The sequence below is a fragment of the Aedes aegypti genome, chromosome 3, assembly GCF_002204515.2.
Source record: "Aedes aegypti strain LVP_AGWG chromosome 3, AaegL5.0 Primary Assembly, whole genome shotgun sequence".
NCBI lineage: Eukaryota > Metazoa > Arthropoda > Insecta > Diptera > Culicidae > Aedes > Aedes aegypti.
The window spans coordinates 313,833,589-313,858,140 of record NC_035109.1 but is presented as its reverse complement, the minus strand read 5'-3'; the positions used below and the strand labels follow the sequence as shown (position 1 = coordinate 313,858,140).

The following is a 24,552-nucleotide window of genomic DNA, read 5'->3' as shown; positions in this document are numbered from 1 at the left end:
CTTAACCAGCCGACGGTGTTTTGAAAATACCTGAAGGTCGTAGACACAAAAGGTTCGTAGGCACGCTTAGGAGAGTCGGATTGGGCATCTCAGAGAGCCGAAGGAGGTGTAGGGTTGTGAAGGAGAAAATGGGGTCGTGACGGACTTTGGTTTCAGGTTGGCCGATTGCGCTGCAGAATCGTTACCCGTTCTGTGGCGTAGTTGGTTAACGCGCCCAGTCTAGCGTATTGGGAGTCGTGGGATCGAAGCCCACCAGAACGATTCTATTATTTTTACAATCTTACAACTCAATTTGTCCAAATTGACTTTTGTGTCTACGACCTTCAGGTATTTACAAAAATCTGTTGAGTTTACTATAATCTAGTACAAATCACTGAGCAATGCAGTAAATGTGACCATGTCCATGAGCCTCTGTACGTGCCACTGAAGCTGTGTACGATAAGCGAGGTTTTTTCACCACTGTTGTACAAAATACAACAGCGCGACGACTGAAGTGTTAATAGACCATTTCCGTGAAAATTTTTTAATTACTCATAAGCTTTCTATTAATTTACTGAACAAACTTTCCCAAGGACCCCATATGTTTTCAAGCCTCTAACTATTGAAAAACAACGAAAAACTGGCGGCACACTAGTTCACCCCACGGTTCCCTACAATTTATATCTCTCCGATGTTTTTAGGAACCCCTTTTTCTCCTATGAATTTATCTCCACGTAGGCTGACCATACGTACCGTATTTAACGGGACAGTACCGTTTTCATCCCCTCGGCGGGCTGTCCCGCCGTTTTATGGAAAATGCTCAAATTGTCCCGTATTTTAGGATATGGAGGATTGGCACATAATTTTCAACACCAGTAAAACAATAACATTGATAACGTCATAACAAACAGTTTTTAGAAATATTTCAGAGTATATTGTCTTACTCATCTACTTTCCAAGCAATTATTAGTTTCTCAAACAGAGTTAAACTTGATCCGTACATGCTTCTGCTTAACTTTTTGCGTTTCTTTACTCATATTTATGCCAAGTTTTGGAGGATTTCCAAAATACGGATCTTCATAAGATAATTATTCTATAATACCTAAAATTATAAAGATCAACTGATACGCAATTGATTGAATTAACTGTTTAAAAGTGGATATTTCAAAAAAGTAATGAAATATTAGAAAAATTTACGTTTGAATTGGAAAAATTGAAAAGTGTAACGATTTTTTTTGGGAAATACTTAAAAAACGCTGCTTTCCGGAAATCAAAGATTGCGCTTCAAGGTTCTTAAGTGATTTTTATTGAATCATACAGACATGTAGCTTGGGATTGCATAATCTGGTTCTGCTACTTTCCCTCGAATGGCGGTTTCCCGAATGTCGTTCTCCCGCCAGTTCTCAGAATGCTAGTTCCCCGAAAACCCCGTTTCCCTGAACAGCTCAGTTCTCCGAAAAGTCATAACACTCATAATTGTCAGAACCTTTCGCATTTCAAGGTGGTGAACAATATGTATTTTTGGCAATATGTATTTAGTCGAGAATGATCAAATATCTCCCTCTTTGGTAGCTTATCGATCTTTCAACTCAACACACTAGTGGAGCAGAAGCAAAGTTCTGACCATTAAATCGAGATATTGATATGATAGACATAAGAGATAAAAGAATTGAAGATAATTTAAAAATTTTATTCCTAGAACTTCTGAGCCATAGCTAAATTTGATGTTGGGAGATCTAAGGAAAAGCTCGCTGATATTGGTGAGATCTTATAAAAGCTAAATATGATATGCTAATAGTATTCCAGGAGTAAATTTTAGATATTATTTTCAGATCTTTTATCTCTTATATCTTTCAAGTTAATATCGCTTTTGTATGTCCATATCAAAATTTGCTATTACTTAGCTTTTTCGCCTGCTCGGGTAAAGACTATCCAGCTTTTTACGAGCGCCAATGGCTGCCACAAATAGGCTCGCTTTCTGGTAGCGATCAAATTATATGACGTTTGGCTTGGGTCCATTCCATATAAACGACCCAAGCCAAACGTCAAATTAACCGATCCCTACCAGAAAGCGAGCCTGCTTTTGGCAGCCATTAGTGGTTTTAAAAAGCTGGATTATTGCACTTTTTTGAGCTGCATTGCTTTACAAGGGAACGGGCCATTCGGGGAAATGGCTTCAGAGAAACGGGCCATTCGGGGAAAAGTAGCACAATCGCATAATCTATGTCTTTTAAAATTGTCCCGTTTTTGTTTTTTATTTGTCCCGTTTTTATCTGGTTGGCTTATGGTCAGCCTATCTCCACGTTGTTCGTGGGAAGTTATCAAGCAGGCTTCATCGACGGCCGCTCGACAACGGACCAGATCCTTTCTATGCAGGAAATTCTCCAGAAATGCTGTGAGTACCAGGTCCCTACGCACCATCTGTTCGTCGTTTTTAAGTCGGCAGAGGACAGTATTGACCGTGTAGAGCTATGGAAGATCATGGAGGAGAACTGCTTTCCCGGGAGGCTCACAAGATTGATCAAAGCAACGATGGACGTCAGGATCACGTCTGTTTGTCTGAGCTGGCATCATTATGGACCGGTGTTTCTCAAACTTTCCATCCGAATCAGGTGCTACTCCCAGTTAATTCCTAAATTAATTTATTTCGTCAATATCGGCATTTTGTTGGGTTGTACAAAAATTATTCCATCCTATTGATCTGACGTATATTTAGGTGCGCGCGCGCGTGGGGATGTGCTTCAGAGTGGTGCAATTCCGTGAAAATACAAACCATCATCGTCACACACAAGAACACAAATACACAAACACACACATTCTCGCGAGTCGCGATTATTATAGTATTCCAAGAACATAACTACTCCGTTATTTTCCTCTCATGCATGATACTAAAACGTGCACATTTGAACTAAACATTTCCTTCTACCAGTTACGGGTTTGTAGTTTTGTGTTAATCGAAATCATTGTTCTTGTTGCAGTTCTCTGCTTGAATGTTTTTTTTTATGTTTTTCATAGTTGAACTAAAACAGCTTAACGACTAAAATCTAACGGTAGGAATTCCCGCTCTCACAATTGGAGGCGAGAAGAAACTGCCGCGTTCTGTACAAAATTGAGACTTAATTAGACTCGTATTTCAGTTGCTTTTTGTTGGGTTATAATTTCTAGATTTATAGACAATTCTTTGATAGAGAAAGGAAGGATGCAGTTTGGAAGGAGCAAAAAGGATAGAATAGTTGTTACTTAAATGCAATTGAAAACAGTTCAAACTAGAAACAATATAGGGTAGAACAGAGAATAGATATTCCCTATCGGGTCTTAGATATCATCATAGTCCTCGTCCATTCCGGGAATAGCCGAGGATACACTGGAATAGAGTGGAGCTGCTGATCCACTTCCGGTACTAGTGGAGGCCACTGACTGCTGCTGAAAAACGTACGGATTTTTACTGCTGGTGATGGAGCTTCCGCCACAGATGGAGGAACCAGAGGACGAGGCACTGCTCAGGGCCGACAGCGGCGTCGACGGAGTGCTGGCAGTAGTTGGCGTAGAAGGCACTTGTTGATGCTGTTGTGGCTTTCCACTTCCGGCCATCAGAGCTACCGGTGCCGACTGCACTTGGGTTGGCGTATTTCTAAAGCTGCTAATGTTGCTCAAGTCGATCTTGATCGTTGGCTGTAGGTGGCGCGCAGAAGAAGACGGTACCGACGCCGGCTGTTTCGATTGGTCGACGGTCGTCGCCATCGGGAGTTTGAGGTTCGAATAGTCCAACTTGATGACGGGCTGCTCGATCACGGTCGGTGTGGGCGGATTGTTGCTCGGCGCAATTTTGTATGTGATCTGGAAAACGTGGTGTGGAAGTTGAATAGTAGCAATCAATTGGAACTTATAGGTGGTACAACAGACAATTCGACAGGGAAATACTAGTTTTACTTCTTGTTGATTTCGGAGAAATTGTTGATAATAAAGTGGATAATGGTTATATATTTTATGATGTTGAGACAAGTTATGGACAAACTTCGAGTTTTTAAGGGGGCAGGATACGTCATCAATTTGGGAATTTTCAAATGCAGTTTTATCGTTCAAATTCATGGAAGCTCACATGAAAATGTGTTCACTGTATTCTACTCTCAAACCGAAACACGGTATGTTCGTCGAAAAAAAATAGTTTTGAACAGAAAAACTGCTGTTGAAGTTACGATGATGATGATGATTACGATGACGGAGCGTTGATCGTTAAAGGGAGAAGATCCGTCATCGTAATCATCATCATCATCGAAACTTCAAAAGCAGTTTTTCTGTTCAAAAGTAAAAATTATTCGATGTTTACTGTTTTTCGGTTGAAGAATACAATACAGTGAACACATTTTCTAGTGAAATTACTTGATTTTGAACAAAAAAATTGCTTTTGAAAATTCCGAAACAAAAGTATCTTTAGCAAAGTTGTTCATAATAACATTCTCTGAATGTTTGTTGAAGAACTCATACACAAAATTCCTTGAACAAAAAAATTCGAAACAAAATTTATTCCTAAAGGATTAATAACTCTTACATTTTTTTCTAAGAAAATGCAAATACATCTAAAATCGATGAGAACATAGAAAAGAATTGGGTAACTTACTTTGAAACTATTGCTACTGGTCACGCTCCCGCCGTTGTTGGCCTTCAGCTGTGACTGTTGGTTGTTGTTGTTTGAACTAGAAGAAGCCGCAGATGACAAAGGCGCAGCGGCGACCGTGGCCAGATTTGGTAGGATATCGATCTTGATGGGAATCGAATTCGTTGTCGTGGCGCTGGCTGCCGGTGCCGAATGCAGTCTTGTTAGCTTCGGAGGAGGCTCCCGGCCGATGCTGGTAGTGCTACTCGAATCCTCCAGCGATATCTCTTTGTAGAAGTTCAAACTGTTTGCATGGTTGAACGGTCGCTTCAGACTGCTGTTTGGCTGGGGCTGACTCGGCGGTTGATGCGTTGGGATCTGAAGCTGAGGTGCTATGGGAAGCGTACTGACATAGCTGGTACTACTGGGCGGTGTGTAGGACTCTGACCGCTGCAACAATACGGCACTGGAAATGGGTTCACTGCCATGCAACTGTCCGACTCCTCCTCCTCCTCCATTCGAGGAGGACGATGTGGATGTGGACGCCGGAGATGCTCCGGCTTCGTTGCCGTACCCAGCTTCCGAACCGGATAGCTGTTCCTCGTTGACGCCAATGTCCGGGATGTTTTTGACCAGGTCCCGCAGGAAGTCGAACCGACTCTCGGAGATGATGCACTGCTTCATGTGCGAGGGCGAAAGGGTTTTCGCGTTACGGGCGTTTGTGATGCGAAGCGTCTTGGTCAGCAACGACTCGACGAACAGCTCCAGGGTTCGAGGTATTGACGGGAGTTAAGGAATATTGTATGTGTTGTAGGGTGACTTACAGTACATATTATAAAAAGTTGGATTTTATAAGTCTTATAACTCCAATCACTAGTTCAAAGAACACATTTCTCGGAAAGACAAAATTGCGATGGAATTTTACCTTTACTTTATTGCCTTAATGTGACTAATCAAGTACTTTATCTGATTTAAATCAGAGTCATTCTAGGTAGATTTTACACTTTGCTAGGCATCTCAAATTGAATTCAGAGTCTTCGTAAACCGTTAACCCAAATACAGTCGAATTTCGTTCGTTGCACTATGTTTAATTGCACTTAGTTTTAATTGGGCTTCCGGTAGGTGGGCTATAGCCCATCTAAAACGAAGACAAGCGTCACTTTCTGACATAAAACGAATTTTGTCAATGTTGGTAGCTCGGGTAGCTCTGATTTTCTTTTGTTCTAGATTAATTGACAGCTCAAAACTCAGCCCGATTAGTGAAAGTCTTTCACTAAGTGGGCTACAGTTTTAGTGCAACGAGCGAAAGTTGACTGTACTTCTGCTCAGATAGTCAAATTGAGGAACCGAATTCATTCAACTATGAAAACCTTGTATGCACACCTGGTAATTCTTCCATAGATGGGAATGAATTGGTTGATGAGTTAGCTCGCAATGGAGCATCGCATGATTTCATTGACCAATTTTGAAGTGCTGGGCGAAGCTCCATATACACTACCCGTCATAAATACGGACTCACTAAAATAAGTAGGTATTGCAACACCTAGTTGAATATTGAATCACCCCCAAAAAGTTTAGCATCACCTCAAAATAGGTAAATTTACAATGCTTTGCCTCGAGATCCTTATGATATGCAAAGAACCGATCTTCTGCAAAGTTGGACACCCGGAAGGCAGTTTGGTTCGCAACTTTGCCGCTAGTGAGCATGTAAAATTGAATGTTTTAAGCAAGTTCTATCTCGTGATCCACATGAGATAGAAAGTTCGAATCTTCGGCAAAGTTTTTCAGAAGGCTAAAGGCATGCGAAAAGCAAGCATTTTCGTTCGAAAATTTGCCGATAGGTGGTGCTAGTGAGCATGTAAAATAGAGCGTGCTAAACTAGTTCTCTCTTGTAATCCAAAAGAGACAGAAAAGTCTTCGTCATGTTTTTCAGAGTGTCAAGGACATCCAGAAAGTAGACCTTTCAATTACCTATGCGTACCCAACGTCTGTTTTTGAGGATTTTCAAATCTTCAATCAGCTGTTAAAAAGTCAATTTCCAACCGATTTTCTTGAAACCAATGGCATGCGATCCAGATTTGTCTAAATTGGCAAGGGCCGCAAAACGGAACTGGTTCACCTAATGGTTACGGAGTTATTCCGGATTCCGTTGGGGTCAAAACCCGTCGAAATACGAATTCAAAGAATTTAACTTCTTTACTCGGTGCTATTAGATATTTTTATACATAAAACACTATCAATATATACAACCATACACAATTAAGTGTTAATGACCTCTTTAAACACGACAATCCGTTTACTTATGCCAGATATGTTCCGGAAATCCTGGGGGAGGTGGTCATTCTCACAATGTTATCAGAACCATTCGTGCGACACCTCAATCTTCATGATTTGTCAAATAATGAGTGGAAATGGTTATAAGAAAGTTCAACGACCATTCGGGATTGACCTGGTCACACCGGATGTGTTCCGAACACCCTGGCGGAAGTGGCCAATTCCACAATGCTGTCTAAACCGTTCGTGCGACATATCAAACTTCATGATTTGTGGAAACAAGAACGAAAATAAATGTTCTGGACATCCATGACCATTGTGGACCGGGTTACACCGCACATATTCCGGATAACTCGAGAGAAATGTCCATTTTCTAAGTTTTTCCAAGACAATTCGTGCAACACCTCAAACTTCCTGATTTGTCAAATAATAAGTGGAAATGGTCCTTTAATAGTTCAACGACCATTCAGGATTCAGGAGGACGACCTGGCCACTCCAGATATGTTCTGTACGGCCTGGCGGAAAAGGCAAATTTCACAAGACATATCATTTTTTTTTTTTTTTGCGGCATTTTACACCGGTTTCAGGACCAATCACAGGGTGTTTTTCCGGGTTTTATAAATTAGTTCCAGGTTCAAGAAATACTTTAATTTTAATTGACCAAAACAAACTAAATTTACACAATTTAGGCAATTTTAAAAAAGTGTTTTAAAGTGTATTCACTCTTTTAGACATTTTAAAGCAATGTGCTAAACATATTAAACCTTAATTCGAATCTTTATATGAATTGTATTCAATAATGATGGAGTTTTGTTTGTGAAAGTTCTTTCCATCATCGTGTTTAAAACACGGATAATAAAGTACCCGTTCAATCGAACCCGATCTGTATAACATTTACAAATGTGGTCATTTAGGTAAATGATTAATTATTTGCATTTCATTCGAAAACTTTCAAGAGCTCTGCATGAATCATGATTGTAGAAAAATATTTCAAAGTTTAAACAACTTCCAAATTGCAGATTACTTATCCGGAATCGGTTTTTCCGAAATTGAATATTTTCCAATATTTTAGAAATTGTTCATGAAGCATGGCTGAGTGTTTTGAAATTAGAAAATTCAGAAACCTCTTGCTTGAAAAAAGAGGCCAAACCAAATCGCGACCTAACAGGAACTAGGAGAAAAAAGTTTGATTCTTTATGGAATCAGCCCTGATATTTCTCTAAGAATATTTTTTCTGTTTGAACTTCCTCGAGACATTACGACAAATAATAGTGTTTGTATTACTTCACTTTCAATGATTTTCTCAAGGAATTTCATCAGAAATAATCTCAGGTATTTGCCCAAAGATCAAACATGTTGCAATATTCAACCAGAAATGCCTCCAGGGATTTCTCAGGATTTCCTACATAATTGTCCTTCAGCATTTCTTTAAGGTGACACGGGAGACCGTGTTATTTTCCCCATCTTTCGTCTCACTCTAACAATTATCATCAAAACTTTGTGGAAGCAAATCTCGAGTTTTAGTGAACCGATGAAGCTGAAAATTTATTGGGTTGTGCACTACATATATAGAATCATAGCGATACATTTTCGCATCGATATATGGAGTGGTTCTTGGGATTTGCTTCTTGAAATGGATAGAGTGATTATGATGACGTCCCGTGCGGTCTTAAGATTTTGACTAGGAATTTCTCTGAGGATATCTTGAGAAATTACTCCAGAGATAGCTTCTAAAATTTCTTTGGAAATTCCAGAAACAGGAAATTCCACTAACAGTAAGTCCTCCAGTAAATTTTAAAGATTTCTCAATGAAGTTTTCCCAGATTTTTTCAAGCATTTTTTCGTGAAGAATTTCCAGCAAGAGCAACCTCTACAAAAACTTGTGTAAGTTGTTTAGTAATTTTTGATAAATAAGGATTTTTAGAAAAACACTTGACAAAACTTAAGAGTAATTGCTGAAATTATTGAAACAAAAAGAAACAGATCAATATTGAATCTCTGTGAAGCAACTCCTTGAAAAACGAAATCGCTACGAAATTGTGTAGGAATGATCGGAGGATTTCTTGGAAAAACAGCTGTAGTAGTAATCAATGTGGAACCTTAGATGAACTTTTGAGAATTCTATGGTATTTTTTATTAGATTCATTGATAGAGGAATGTTGTACAAACCTATATAAAATGTTCACTAAAAATCCTTTGTAGTGAACATATTCTACCATGAATTACTAGCCCAGAATATTTTCCCTGATTGTAATTCAAATTCTCTGAGAATTCCAGGTTTTTTCCAGGTTGAATAAAATTCCCTGATAATTCCAGGTTTTTCCAGGTAGTAGACACCCTGAATCAGGACGGGTTCCTTTGTATATAATTTGATTGTTTCAAGAGAAGTGGTCATTAGCTCAATTTTTCCAAAACCATTCGTGTGTACCTCATTTCGTTTAGATGAAACTGGAAACATTTCAGATGGTTTGTGACCATACCGAACAAAATCCGGATATCCCGAGTAGCACACAATGTTTTCATGAATCATGGATAAAATGATCGCTTGTAATAGTCAAACTTTGTTCGCTTTCTATGGGAAACTAAAAAACAAGAAACAGCTCCTGTCGAATGAATTTCCTAGAAGAACGAAAGAGAAAGAATATCGCTGTTGAGTGACCTATAGCTCATTTCACGGCGAAATTCGCTCATTTTTGCTCTTTAACAAAACTTGAAAACAACGGTACTAGAACCTGTCAAATGTCGTATTTGTTTTTAGGAACTGGGTAGGTGATCAACACATAAACCAAAATTTTTTCAAGTTTAATTGAAAGCTATATCCTTTCTCTATACGATGCCACTAAGTTTGCTATGTGTTCCTAGCGAAATAGGAGACATATCCCGTGAAGAAGAACCCAAGATTTATCTAAACATGGGCTTTTTCGCAAACTGTTCAGCTAGCTGGCGTACGAAGGGTCAACCAATTTGAGAAAACAGAAAGGACCACCCTTAAGTTTTATCGAAAACTAGCGATCAGTGACATAAAATTGGAATTCTAACGATGGGTGCCGATGGCGGCCTGGATTCAGCGAGAATTGCTCATAGGGGAATTACGTATTCTCGGCAGTCTAAGCCGATACCGTGCTTCTTTTGTAATATTCTCGGACATCAGCAAATAAATTCCGTGTTTGTCTGTTTACATTTAGGCGTTGCTTCGATTTACACCGAAAGACTTGTCAAAATGCTTTTGGAAACGTTTTTACAAAGCTGCGAACATCTCTTGTCAGTGTGACTATTGTCGGCAGCCTCATTCTGTTCGGCAACTTTCCCATAAGAACTGCTGGTGAATCACTTCGGCAGCTCCAAATCAGTCGCATTTTGAGGCGTGTTCATTAGAATTGATGACATCTCTGGCTCTGTTTGTTCAGTCTCGGAAATCTTGTTAGTGTGAGAAGCGGACAGAACAAAGAATCATCTGAATGTTTTAATTCACGTGTTTTTATAGAATAATACTGTGAATTTGGCGTTTGAAATTTGGATGCCGATAATAGTCGAATAGTGCCGAAGCTGTAAGTCTCCCTACATTTTAAGCTTCTCCTTTGTTCTATTATTTCGGTATCCCAAAAACAATGTCACACAATGTTCGATCATTGAAATTATGCCCCTCCATGTTAATAACACTGCACGCTACTGTCAGTTTGTGTGACATTGGACATATCTTGAACGAAAATGGATTAGATACTTAATGCCATAATTCAAAAACAAATCAACTAATTCAAATGAATTTTTGTAGTTGGATGTAAAAAGACTATTGTTTTCATTTATATGGTCGCAATTTTCCGCCTGTCTTGTCTTGTATACACATTTAATTCTCTTGTGTTCTCTTCTCCAGTTTTTTCTTTGTGTGTTGTCACCTTTGTGTTGGATTGAGGATCCTGGCCATCCGGCAGACGAACACCGGCAAGAAATTGGTACCAACGCCATGATACGATAATCGAGCTACCACGATATACCTCCCGGATGAGCAGCAGAGAACACTGATCCCAATCCCTACCATGTTCTTCCTTCAAAAATTGTGACCACTAACCTCGAGTTGCCACGAGTACCCTGGCTCCATCCCGTTCTAATTTTGGTACTAAAAAGAAAATGTATTGTAAATAGTAAAAAAAATTAGTTTCGGCTCCGTAAAGCGTTAAACGCGATTGAGCCTCAAATAAATGAACTAGTTAAAAAAAGTGTACCCAACAATGTTGGTGCTTTATAAATAGTTTTTCCGCTAACTTTCACTAACTCGATGCAATTTCACTGTGTTCATCTTGTTTATTAACGCATTTTTGACATGTGTACCGAATTTTACTCAGTTTTCGTGATTTGTCGTTAAAACATTTTGATTTTTTAATGTGAATTTTTGTGAATTTTTGGCAAGCCTGCAATTCTTGGTAGAACTGGATTAGAAACTTTGAGGCGGCTAGTGTTATCTCCAAGAAGTGGCTTACATTCTTTTAAAGTTTTTTCTACGTGTCTCACCATTGTGGAAAGTGGATCGACTCTAAAATGCCTATAGGGACCAGTGGTTATTTTTTCGTTCATTTGATTATCATAATCATCTTTATCCAAAATAACCACTGCATTGCCCTTGTCCGCTTTTACATAGTATACCAACTTATCTTGAAGTTCTCTCAAAACTTTATCCTCAGCACTATTTTGCCCTCTTAATTGGAATTTGTTTTCTTTTAATGACTCTTCAGTTACATTTCTAGCTGATTCTTGCAACTGTATTGGTATTGTGTGTGTAATGGCGTAATACTATGTAATACTATGCGAGTTATTCCGAGTACTTCCAACCACACTTACAACATAAAATGGCAGCTTTTCATCATATGATACATAGAATGCAAACCCTTCCTTTAAGGGAAACTGGAAAATCAAAAGAACTGGATTATATCTTTGAGACGGCTAGGCTTAACGGATATAGGAATAGTACAATACAAGCAGTAATAGATAAGAGGGCAAGGGACAAATATTGAAAAAGTATGACAACACACAACACTTACTGCCGAAAAAGAGTAGCGGTGAATTTCGATAGCTTGGATACATTTATGTATTTGATAGATTTGCAGCCCGAGGCTGTTAAATTTCTTCAGGAGTTAATGTAGTGGTTATTTCCCGTGGAATCCTTTCGAGAAGTTTACCAAGGAATTCATCAAAGAATTCTGTTTGGGATATCTTCAGAACACAACATAATCAGGAATAAAAAAAGAAATAATGATTCTTTCAGGTTTTATCTGAGTCCTCCAGGATTTTATCCAGTGATTCTTCCATTGATTTTCCTAGGACATCCTCCAAAATTTCCTTTTAGAAGTTCTTCAAAAATTCAACCAGAAGATTCTCCAAAGATGGCTCTAGGGACTTCTCTACTCAGAGATTTCTTTAGAAATTCCTACAGCAGTTCTTTGAGATTTCCAGGAAGTTTTTAACTATTCTTCCATGATGTTTTCAGGCGTTTCTTGCAGAATTTTTTTTTTATTTTGAGAAAACTTTCAAAAATATTCGTGGGGGATTTCTGAAGCAAATTTTAAAGTAACCTTCCCAAGTAACCAGTAAGCACGATAATGCGGCACGGTAACAGCATTATATGCGCATATAGGGTAATCATTTGATGCTTGTCAGTTTTATATACGCATATAATGCTATTATAATGCCAGAAAAGGCGAAATAGCGTGCCATTATAATGCGAAGATATAACCGTGCTTCTCGGCATCACTAGTGCTGATATAAGACCACGTGAGAAACGTCAGTTACTTTCGCCAGGTTTTTCGGGCGAATATTTTGTGCTTTCGCGTACGCAGCCAGAGAGCTTTCGCGTATGCGGCCAAGCAGCTGGTACACGAGGTAAATAAATAAATGAATGAAAATGGAAACCTCGAATAGTATGCAAAATGTAATGAAATGATTGAGATAGTACTTCTCCGTATCAGACTTATTCATTTTGGTGGTTTTAATCCTTTTGAGGACTTGAAATTGCGACATATTGATCCTTGTTTTATGATGATGAAATTCCTCATTTTGCGTCTCGAACCTGCGACACCTGTATTGTTGAGTTGTTGAAGTTCTGCTCCTTTGCTCCTTCGCCCACATAAGATGAATAGTATTGGAAAGAAAAGTGACCAATTTAAACCACCACTTTTCCCCGTCATAAAAGCTGCAATTGTAGTAGTGAGAAGACTTATGTTTGACTCCCTCTCACCACTATATGTAAACACAAAGCACGTGGTATATCTGTCAAAACACTGGATGGCATTTAAACAGGCCCTGTATGCGAATATAGAGCCAATATAGTGCTTATTTAATGCCCGTATGCATCAGGCTTAGAAGCATTAATGATGCTGTAATAGGGTTTCTATGCAGCGGAAGTGCTGTTATAGGGTGTGTAAGCATTTGTGGTGTCATTATAATGCATGTACGCATTTATGATGCTGATTAAGGGCTTATTATTAGTGCTTATGGTTACTTGGGTTGTGTAAGTTTTTATGAGCCATCCTTGATGAATAAGGGTTACAGAAGAACTCATAGACCATTGAGAACATTTTAGAAGAGTTTCTAGCTATATTGTTAGGATGATTAAGAAAACGTTTCAATCAAAATTCTGGATAAAAACTGCAGCATTTTCTGCAGAAACTACTTGAAAAAAATCGGACTGAATCTCTTAAAAATGTGTAGGAGGATTTTCTGGAAAAAAATGTTGATGTGTTAATTTGTATGGAAACTTATAAATTTGTAGATTCCATGGGATTTTGTATGTTTGTTTTTTTTTTTGTTGAGATATGTTTGGAAGAACTGTTGGAATTCTTCAAGAAAATTCTGGAGGAATTCTTATAAGGTACCGCGGGGCAAGTGGGTAAATGGGGTAAGTGAAAACAATTGATATATTTTACTGAATATGTGAATTAACGTTTTAAACTCAAGCGTAAACCTTTCAGGCCATTGAGAACATTACGATAGGTAAGAGATTTCTGAGATTTTTCAGCCATTATTGCATAATAGAGCGAAAAATTGTTAACCTGTCAACTGTTACTCCGTAACAAGTTGGCGGCGTACAATCTTATTTTAATATTTTCAGTGGAAAACTGTACCACTTCTTAGTTATCCTCTGTGACAGTTTCAAACTGCAATAAAAAAAGTTTTAAAATTAATTTGACGTAGACCTAAAAATAACTAAATTTAAACACCGTCAATTTTCTTATCAGGTGGGGTAAGTGAAAAGTTTATCATTATAGATTGAATTTGTGTTTTCTCTTTAAGGAGCCATAAGTAAACATGGTTCGCAATTATCATAGAAAAACATAACGTGCTGATAATTCAAGAAACACTATACTCAAGCGTTAAAAGCTATTAGAAATCATGGAACTTCTCTAAAAGATGTTGCCAAACATTACAATATTAAAATGTCTACTTCGGGCAGCCAATTGAAAGGAAGGCGTTGACTAAAGTGTTGCAATATTAGAGAACACACGCAAATCTCGTGGAATGTCTAAGTGAAGCTAGTTCAAAACATAAAAATGGGGTATAGGTCTAAATTAGATTCTAAATACGTTATTGAAGGATTCCGTTTGATTTCTCCCGTTATATCGTTATATCCGACTTTCTCAAAAACAAATAACGAGCTGTGGAAATTCTACAGAGCAGAAATGCAATTGCTGTCCTATAATGTAAGAACTAACATTGGAAATGTTGCAGTTATAATGTTGTCGAATCATTTCAACTAACATAACTAAAGAGAAGAAAATTAAAGTGAAAAGAATAACATTTTCTTTGTTTACATGTTACTTATGTTATTGTTCATTGGACATTGGACAAATGTTAAAGCTAATAGAAATCGTGAATATAACTGTTTGTTTTTGAATTTATTGTTCAAAACGGTAAACTTTTCACTTGCCCCACTTTTGGGGCAAATGAAAAGTAAGGAGACATTTTTCAAAAATATTTTCTGTATTTTTTTCTTCATTTTTTCATAAAAATCAATTTTAGCATGCTGCTTATATTTGGTGGGAGTCAAGCTAAAAAATATACACGACCTCATTTGTTTCAATTTAAAGTCTCTAGAATTTGAAGAATCTCAACTATGCGAATTCCATTACCCACTTGCCCCACGGTACCTTACACAAATCAGGAGGAACTCAATGATGCAACACAAGGTCGAATTTGAAGAATTCTCGCGTAACTTTTCAAAACGGCCTATCTAACAATTCACACATTTCGAGTAAATCGAGCTTGAAGGTTGTGAAAATATATTTTGAAACTGTATCAAAATGAAACAATTTTTCCCCGCTGTGTTGCTTGTAGAGGGAAGCAGTGTAATAGAGTTCAACGTATGAAATGAAATTTTGTCAATTTATTTGGAAATTACACTGAAATCTATAAAAACATCAGATAGGACGTTTTGACCAAAAATATGTACATAGAATAAATCACATAGGTCGTTCTGTATCAACAATTGTTACATTGGACATTAATTTCTGTCATTTTGTTTCAGTTATAGTAACATCGGATATTTTGATTTGAGCACACAACAATCATGTTTTATTTCATTTTGTATCCACGTGCGTTGAACTGCTTCAACATTCAAGTTGAACTGCTTATTTTGTTGCGGTGTGGTAATCGCAGGCACCAGCTGTGCTTTGTTTTTATTCATTTGAAGAAGAGACGAATGACCTTCGGGTTAAAGTCTCTCACGAACAACAACAATTTGATTTTATTCAATGCCACGCCGTCACTCCAGTCCAATAAAAATTTCTATGTAGGTCCGACAAAGTTAATAACGCTTAAGGTGTGGGTGGGTGTACTGAAGATGTTACAGCTCCTATAAAATTTGAAACATATTCATACAAATTGCGTTACAAGGGGGTGGTTGGGTGTGAAATATGACAATTTTTTGCGTATGAAATTTGTGAATTAACCCATAAAACCTAAACGAAACAAGTAGAAATAGCAATCCTAGGATATGATTAATAGTATATGCAATATTAAAATTATAACAGAATTAATGAGTTGTTGTTAATTTACATGACTGAACACACGATTGAGCACGTTAATGAAATAACCAATGAATAGTTAATCCAGATTTTCATGACACAGTTCTTAAATTTGAATCACTACCAAAATAACTATTAAAAAGACAAATTGATTAATTCAAGATCAAAACATAATTGGTACACACTTGGATTTTTTCTCGTTGTTCGGTAATGTTTTTTACCGGCAACGTACTGTAAATAAATATTTAACTGAAGTTTCGGTATTACAAACGAGATTTACCGAACCCCCCTATATTATATATAAAAAAATCAAAACAATGTTCGTCCACTTTTACCGAAATCGCCGTTTTATTTACCGAAAAAACTGTAAATTGTTTAGATTCGCCGTAGACTGTAATTTTTCACCGTACTTCAGTTCGTAGTGCTACAATACTTAAGGTGATTATAAACGAAGCCAATCCACACCTCAAATTTTCAAGAGCATAAAACTTGAGAACCAAACAGCACTCCTAGTTGAAAATTTATCCCATTGGTCACTACCAACAAGCAAGTAATTACAGTTAACTCTCCCTTACTCGATATTCCGTATCTCGATATCGAGTTAGAGAACCATAGTAAAAGTTGGTTTTCATGGCTAACTTGATGGTCTCTTGGATCGCAGTTGCACTGGTTTTGTGTTCTGTAACTCGATACCTCCCTAACTCGATGGTCCCTTCAATATCGAGTAAGGGAGAGTTAACTGTAGATTGATTTTTATCGTGGACTGTTGAAAGATTCTCCAGTCTTGTGCACTTGAAAATTCGAAGGTTGGCTTCGTTACCGATCAAATTGTAATTTGATATATTTGAGGCCGCCATATTTGTTTCTGTGTGATAGTCAACGCGATAGTATTGCATCCGTTTAATATTCTCTGATTGTTTTCCGTAAGTAGGTACGACCTGAGTGATTTTATTAAAAAAACCTATTGTTTAAGGTTGAATAAAATATTTTCGTTGTAGTACTTGTCGTTGTTGTAACTGCCCAATTACGTTTCTGGATAGCATCATCACATAAACCAACATAAACACCTATGACGGATTCGGTGGCGGTTTTTTGCAAAAGAGGTGAACAGTTGCATATGAGCTAGGATTGTAGCTCAAGATTTGAAGCGCGCGTTCGAGTTGTTGGTGATGCCACTGGTTTCCCATCTTCATAAACAGACGAGCAGTTCATCTTCAAACGGTATAAAAACAAAAACGCGAAATAAATCGATGGACTTTGACATCAATATGAAATTTATTTTGTTCTGATCATTCCATTTTATTGTTCGGTAATCCTTAGCTTTACCGAAAACATTACCGAGCGCTCAGCGGTTTATATTTCGCTAAAAAAAATTACCGGAGTCGGTGATATTTTCTAAGTGTGTACTGGTTGTGCATAATGATGGCTATTAGGCCAACACACTTAAACAGAATCGCCGAGAACAAAATCGGCAAAACTTTTACCGATATCTCGGATGTTTACCAAATCTTGGTGGATTGAAAAATTACCAAATTCTCAGCTGTTGGGTTCTCGGCGAAACGTTTAAGTGTGAACCGAATATTAAAAAATAAGTATAATTTTCGAGAAATTTGAAGTTTAATGCCTTTTTTCACACAAAATTAAATGATTAAACTTCTATTGTTATGAACGAAGAATTGCTTTACATTTACTAAAGCAACACACTAGTTATAGATATAAGATCATGTTTGTATCTACGGAATGAAATATTCTTTTAAATGTGTACCTTTCCTTCGAGCACTGTAAACGTTTAAAGGGGATCCTTTCGATGTCATAAACAAGATCACGAATGGCTCCAAATGCAGTTCGTTTTTAGGTAAAATTTGAGAACAATTTAATACTTTATTATAGTAAAAGCTGGGGCTATAATAATTGAAAATATAACGACTCTTGTATTTATAAGTGATGGAACATTGTGAGATTTTATTGTTTTCTATGGAATGGCCAAATGATAATTTTGAGTTAGGAAATTTTATTGTATAATATTGAAAATCAGTTCAGTGGTACAAAGCACATTTTATTTTTCAAATATAAATAAGAACCCTTTTTGTGTTTGTCAATTGAATTTTCTCAAAACTGTTTTCATCAGATCCAAATTCACGCACAATATGAGTGCTGCAAAAAATAGTTTAAATAGTCTTCTAGCGTTTTGACGCGTCGAAGCACCACACGCACTGCTTTCACGCTTTAGCACACTTTCCATGCCACTTCGCATCGCTTCAGTACGCCATGTAAGCGCGATTTTCATACAACATGCATGGAGAGACCTTCAACACGTACGCTTCTCTTTTACATCCTCGACTTCAGTTTGTACTAGGTAATACGGTTTGAGAATTTAGCAAACATGTCTTATCGTTTTTTTCTATACCGCATTGACAAAGCAATCCACACGAAGCAAGTTTGTTTTATGTAAGCCATAGAATTGCACAGAATTTCTGAAAATTTCACAAAATTTAATTGTCACTTGATTGCATCGTAATCAAGAATTCTTATGTGAATTCATTATTTTAGAGGCGTTTTGCAAAATCAGATACTCAAGGTTTATCCGATCAAATTGGCTGGAACCCATGATGGCGTTGTTTTGGTTTTGTTTTACGTAGGATTGGATTGATTTATTTTAGATAGGTGAGGAGGATGGGACGAATAATATTGCATTTTCTTTTTGTTGAATTTTCGATGAAAATCCATCTGATTTTCGAATTTAGATATTTGTATTAGTTTATTGGTTGCTAAACCATCTGACAGTGAACAATCTGTTTTTCAAATCGCCTGAATGGAGTCATATAAAGCCAAGAGAACTCCTAAAATTATACAAGAGCGAATGTTTAAACTGTTGATAGTTTAAATCAAACATCAGGCTCACATGATCAACTGTTCATATTCTTCGACATCTTTTTAACTCGTATTATTAGGAAAATATATACAGGAAACAAAACAAATAGCAATAAGTTATATTCGATTGACGAATCATAATTAGTCATTATTATTTTATTGTTGAAAAATGTTAGTAATGTAATATGTCAGTATCATAGACACTTAAAACAGAGGTTAGAGCTGAACAAGCACAATATTATTCACTCCTATTCTTGTTTACGTTCGAAAACAGTTTTTCATTTACGCCAGCAAAACCAAGTAGGAATTCTTCCACCACATTTAATGAAAAAGGATATTCTGAAGTAGTGATCAACTGGAGAAAGCAATGAAATAATTTGAAAAACAAAAATACTGATTAACAGTGTATTAATAAATCAGTTGTAATTACAGTTAACTCTCCCTTACTCGATATTGAAGGGACCATCGAGTTGAAGAGGTATCGAGATACAGAACACATATTTTTGAAAATTTTAAACTTTTTATAATTTTGACAAAATACTTTCAGAATAGTTATTTTCACGTAAAAAATAATACAATTTTACCACATTTACCTATGTGACACTTTTTACCGTTCAGCAAAATATAAAAAAATAGCACCCACAAATTGGCAGTAAACTTTATTTTTACTATCAATTTAATTATAACAATCAAATTCATGAAATTTATTTACGTTTGGAGGACATTTGGAACTTTTCATGAAAATATCGAGTTAGAGAGGTATCGACTTACAGAGGTATCAAAGCATGCTAGATTGAAGGAAAAGGATTAAAATTAAATTACAAAAAAAAGTTACAAAAGTTAATACATCAACCATTAATTTTCCTATTTATGGATTTAATGCATTACCAAACGTTCTGATCCGTGCTCCATTCACGCCCAAAACGAGCGCAGTCATATCACATTCCTCTAGCGTTCACTAGCGTTCTTGCGCGTCGAAGCAGCAAATGAGCTTCACAGAACTCTTTCAACCTCTTCGCTTCGCCTTCAGTATACCAGGTAAGCGCGTTTTCCGTATAGTTTGCATTGAGAGAGCTTTGACTCTTTTCTTTTCTCTCCTTTTATCCCTTCTCTACTCCTGCAATATGTCATCGCCCTATGTGTCCTATGTAACAACAGAAGGAGGGGAAACGTTGAGCTGTATGTAGGACATTTTGCTCTCTCACTGATTCTCCCTCAATTTTCCCCCCGTTTTTATGACGGTTTCGCCCACATGATCATGTGAGAGTTTCCCACTGCATGACGTGGTGGTGGTGACGGCTGTGTTGCAATCGGCACCAGCCGTCGGTTGAAACACGAAATTGCGGTGGGGAATGATGACGATGACGACGCCGTCCATCTTGTTGTAGGAACTCGAGAAAGGAGCCCACGTCTAACAAATACATACAGCTTCTCCTCTCTTCGGTGATTGATCGCTCTGCAAAAATGTGTGAGCAAATCGCGCATGTACGTTGCTCGTGTTGCTGCCGGGAAGCATATTTATATGCTTGATCGACCATGCATCTGAATCAGATTGATACAATGACATCATGATGCTCAATCTTGTGCTCAATATCATTCCCCTATATGCACGCAATGCGCTATGAAAAGAGATGTTGCAGCTGATCCAATCCAGCGAAACGGTAAAACATGGTTTGGCAAAAAGACCAAAATACAGTTTTGTGTAACTCATTCTCTTTTTGTCACTTGAGCGTTTTCAATTTTGCGAGGCAGTGCGACTCTGAAAATATCGACTGAAATGATTGAGAAGCAGTTATTATGGCATTCTATGCATCTAAGTAGTGTCTCAGACACGCTTCTACAAATCATTCTACCTTTTAAACTCCATTCCAAAGCTTTATTCAGGAATGTCCAATGTAACATTAGAATCGTGTTTATTCATAAATGTTACATAGGACATGTGGTTGGTTCTCTGATCAAAGGTCCAATGTAACAATTGATTAAAAGCGATGCAGTTTTGAACATTGGTCATTTTGTTAAGCTTTGAATAGATTAATTTGTTGTTAATATATCAGAACGAGTGTTCTAGTGTGCTTCTAAGTGGTGCAACGCAAATGATTTGCAATGATAATCTCGATTTGTTTACATTTGTTACTTAGGACGTTTTGAAAAGTTACGCGAGAATTCTTTGAAAAGTTCGAAAAGTTCTCAAAATTTTAGTCGGGTTTTTGGAAAACCAAACCCCTGATTTTTTATTCAAGAACTTTGGAATAAACCTTTGCGGATTTTCTTGGAAGAAAATCTATATAAATCTTTGGAAGATGTCAGTTGAAGGATTAGTGAAAACAAATCTGGAGGGAGTCCTAAGATGGTGTTTGTAAAAAAAAATCAAATTAATCCTTGAGCAAATTTCTAGAGATAGTAACGCTGAAGTGTTCAAGAATTTCCTGGAGCAAAATATGGAGAAATTTGTCAAGATACTCTTTGAAAAATCGCTGTAAAAATATCTGGGAGAATTAGTAGAGGAATCTTTAGAAGAATTTCTGAAAAATCTGAAAGTATTCCAGATGAAATCTCTGGAGAAATCACTTCCTGAAGCTTTTCCTCGAAAAATCTGAGTTGAATTTTTTGAAGAATCAATTGAAGAGTCGCGTGACAGTTTCTGAAGATTTTCGGGAGCCTACATAATTTTGCATCAGAATTCACTGTAAGCAAAATAGGTTTGTTGTTTGGATTTCAGATTACCTTCTCAAAATTAGTTTTCCAGTTTTTCAAATTTTGATTAATTTTTAAAATCTTGTATCGTGCACCAATCATTCATCAAATATCATTCATTCAATCATTTCTTGGGAAGTCGATAAAAGTTCATACCCGAAAAGATACTCACTTAGCACCTCAAGCGATTTGTAGCGGCGCAGCCGAAATTTTTTGGGTGGTGTAAATTCCCTGAGAATTCCAGGTTTTTTTTAGGTTTAATAAAATTCTCTGATAATTCCAGGTTTTTCCAGGTAGTAGACATCCTGACAGTTATTAACTGAGAGCTTTCTTTGCCTCCATTTTTCGCATTTGTAATTCGTGTGACAAGTACGATGATACTCTATGCCCAGGGAAGTCAAGGGAATTTCCATTACGTAAAGATCCTGGATCGACCGGGAATCGAACCCAGACACCTTCAGCATGGCTTTGCTTTGTAGCCTCGGACTCTAACCACTCGGCTAATGAAGGCCCCCAAACTGTAAGAGTAATCCATTGAAAAACTGCTGGATAAATTCCTAGAGAAAAAATCAATTTACGATGAGTCCCAGATTAAATTTATTGATGAATTCTCGACAACTTTTCAACAGATTTCCTAGAATACCAAAGACAATGCCAAAGCAATTTTGAAGTATTTTCTTGGAGGATAAATTTTTGAAAGTATACACTTGAACAGGCAGAAATATTCTTCCAGAGCTTTTTGGTAGAATCTCTAAATGAATCTCTTCAAAAACTCCTTAAGGCTAAGTAGCCCGTCATTCGTTTTGGCAAAAATGATGACTTTTCAGCTTGCATTTCAAAGTGATGTGATAAAACTCAGTCTTGATAGTTTATATTGACTTAAAAAAGTATCAGTGTACGCGCTAATAAGCATAAAGTAAGCTGATACTTTTTCATCTGTGTCAGTGCAAAACCAACTGATTTTCTTTGAGTCGAAATCCTGAGATGAATTAGCAACAATCATCAACGATCCGTACAAATTTCAATGACGGCCTACTTCGCCTTAAAAACATTTGTGAATTTTCTCCGAAGAGATTCTATAGGAATCATCGGAAGATCTCCTAGAGGAACTGGAGAATCCGGTTGAAGGAATATCGGGAAAAAATATCGGAAGATAAATCCTAGGACAGTATTTGCAAAAACAAATCAAAGTACCTGAAAAACTAGTTGGAGGTAGTAGCATAGACGTGCTCAAAAATATCCTGCAGCAAATTCTGGAGAAATTCCTCTAAGCGAAAATCGCTGGAAGAATTTCTGAGAAAGTTGGTAGTGCAAGGTCCAGAAGAATTTCTGGAGGAATCCCTGTAGAAGTCCCTGAAAGTATTTTAGATGAAAAATCTGTAGAAATAAATAGAATGATTCTTACTACTTTTCCTCGAAAAATATCGGAAGAATTTTTTGAATATATTAGATAGATTCCCAGATAGGGGCCCAGATAGCCGTAGCGGTAAAAGCGCAGCTATTCAGCTAGACCAAGCTGAGGGTCATGGGTTCGAATCCCACCGGTCGAGGATCTTTTCGGGTTGGAAATTTTCTCGACTTCCCTGGGCATAGAGTATCTTCGTACCTGCTACACGATATACGCATGCAAAAATGGTCATTGGCATAGTAAGCTCTCAGTTAATAACTGTGGAAAGTGCTCATAAGAACACTAAGCTGAGAAGCAGGCTCTGTCCCAGTGGGGACGTAACGCCAGAAAGAAGAAGAAGATAGATTCTCGCGTTATATAATCTGTGAAGTTTTCTCTGGAGCCTGTAGTATTTTGCAAACAGATTCACCGCAAGTAGAATAAGGAGAAAAAAGCCTTTAGAGACTTTCCATTAATATAGAGACTAATTAAAATGGAAACCGAGACTCAAAAAGAGACCTGCTACCAGCCCTGTATTATAGCGTATTATAACTAGCTTGGTGCAGCACCACAATCGCTACACACAAGAGTATAATAATTTAGGTAATCAAATTAACGAAACAAATAAACCCTCAAATTATAACTTTCCCACATAGACAAACAATCATATCGACGCCACTTCCACCCACCATAAAGATTAGGAATGCATCAATTAAGTGCCATTCTTCATTGCATGCAAATATAAATTGCGTGACGCATGAATGCAGTCTCCTATTCGATAGCCAACAAACAACTCGAAGAAAATAGATACCAAAGCGTACAATTTAATTGTTGATTCATATTACGCTCCTACGCAATTTGCATTTCCTGCCTTGTTGTTCCTGCTAGAAGCACCTAAAACCAATTCCAATGACTTACGCAAACCGTTTCTTTTGAAAAGGATATAGATTATAACGGGAACCGCTTGGGCCACTTTACCGACTTCTTCGTCCGTCTGCATGATCTTCTTGATCCTTCCCTGGAAGAAACAAAACATAGGGGCATTACTCACTTCTGGCAGAGAATAAACAAATTGGAAGCCCGTTCCCACCCATGGATTATCCTCCCCATCCGGTCACCCGAACTGGCCAGAACCAGAACCAGGACAAGTACCACTTTTCCCCCGCCCTCGCGGAAAGGACCGAAACCCAGCCCAAACCACTTACCGCCGGAAATCGCGCATTGTACTTTTTCTTCTTCGACGGCATCTCACTTCGAGTGGGGGCAATTTTTCCGCCCGGAAACCGACACCCGCCTACGGAATTTCCTCCGGGAACCGGGATACACTTTTGAGTTTCGACCGCACCAGTGGGGGACACTTGTTCGCGCCGGACTTGTTCCGGATTTTTTGGGGAAATATTGGACGCAAAATTTCTCGGGAAAAAAACAGACACCGCACACACAATCAATGTTGTGCTTCTTCTTTTCTGTGACTTTTCTCACTGCACTGCACTTTGATGGCCAGCTTTTGGCGTTTTGTTGGATTTTGTTGTGCGGGTTGCAGATTTCAGCAAAGGGCGTGTTTCAATGTGCGGCGTAAATAAGTCGTAACGCATGGGAGGTTGGCTGTATTACCGCAAATCATCCAATCGCTCATAGAATAATTCGCAACGGCAGAATTTTATTTGATGAGTGCTCTTCAGGATATTTCTCAATTCAACACCCTGATAGCCCTACTTGTTTTTTTATTCTCTTCTAGAAAC

The 24,552-nt window shown here is 37.6% G+C and overlaps 1 protein-coding gene across 1 annotated transcript; it reads right to left on the bottom strand.

Annotated features, from left to right (window-relative positions):
- Window positions 1-2,604: 2,604 nt before the first annotated feature.
- LOC5573358 (dr1-associated corepressor homolog) lies at window positions 2,605-24,332 on the bottom strand. Its single transcript, XM_001660790.2, has 4 exons — window positions 24,016-24,332; window positions 23,756-23,828; window positions 4,598-5,349; window positions 2,605-3,816 (listed from the first exon to the last, which is right to left on the bottom strand). Exons 1-4 carry the CDS (start codon window positions 24,055-24,057, stop codon window positions 3,295-3,297), a joined length of 1,389 nt encoding a protein of 462 aa, XP_001660840.2. The 5' UTR covers window positions 24,058-24,332; the 3' UTR covers window positions 2,605-3,294.
- Between the last annotated feature and the right edge of the window lie 220 nt (window positions 24,333-24,552).

What these genes read in the sequence shown, in the direction of transcription:
- LOC5573358 (XM_001660790.2), bottom strand. Translation starts at nt 24,057, where the DNA reads ATGCCGTCGAAGAAGAAAAAGTACAATGCGCGATTTCCGGCG. An exon ending in ACAATGCGCGATTTCCGGCG is followed by an intron (nt 23,829 to 24,015) that starts GTAAGTGGTTTG and finishes TGTTTCTTCCAG; the next exon opens with GGAAGGATCAAGAAGATCAT. An exon ending in AGCGGTTCCCGTTATAATCT is followed by an intron (nt 5,350 to 23,755) that starts ATATCCTTTTCA and finishes TCCCGTCAATAC; the next exon opens with CTCGAACCCTGGAGCTGTTC.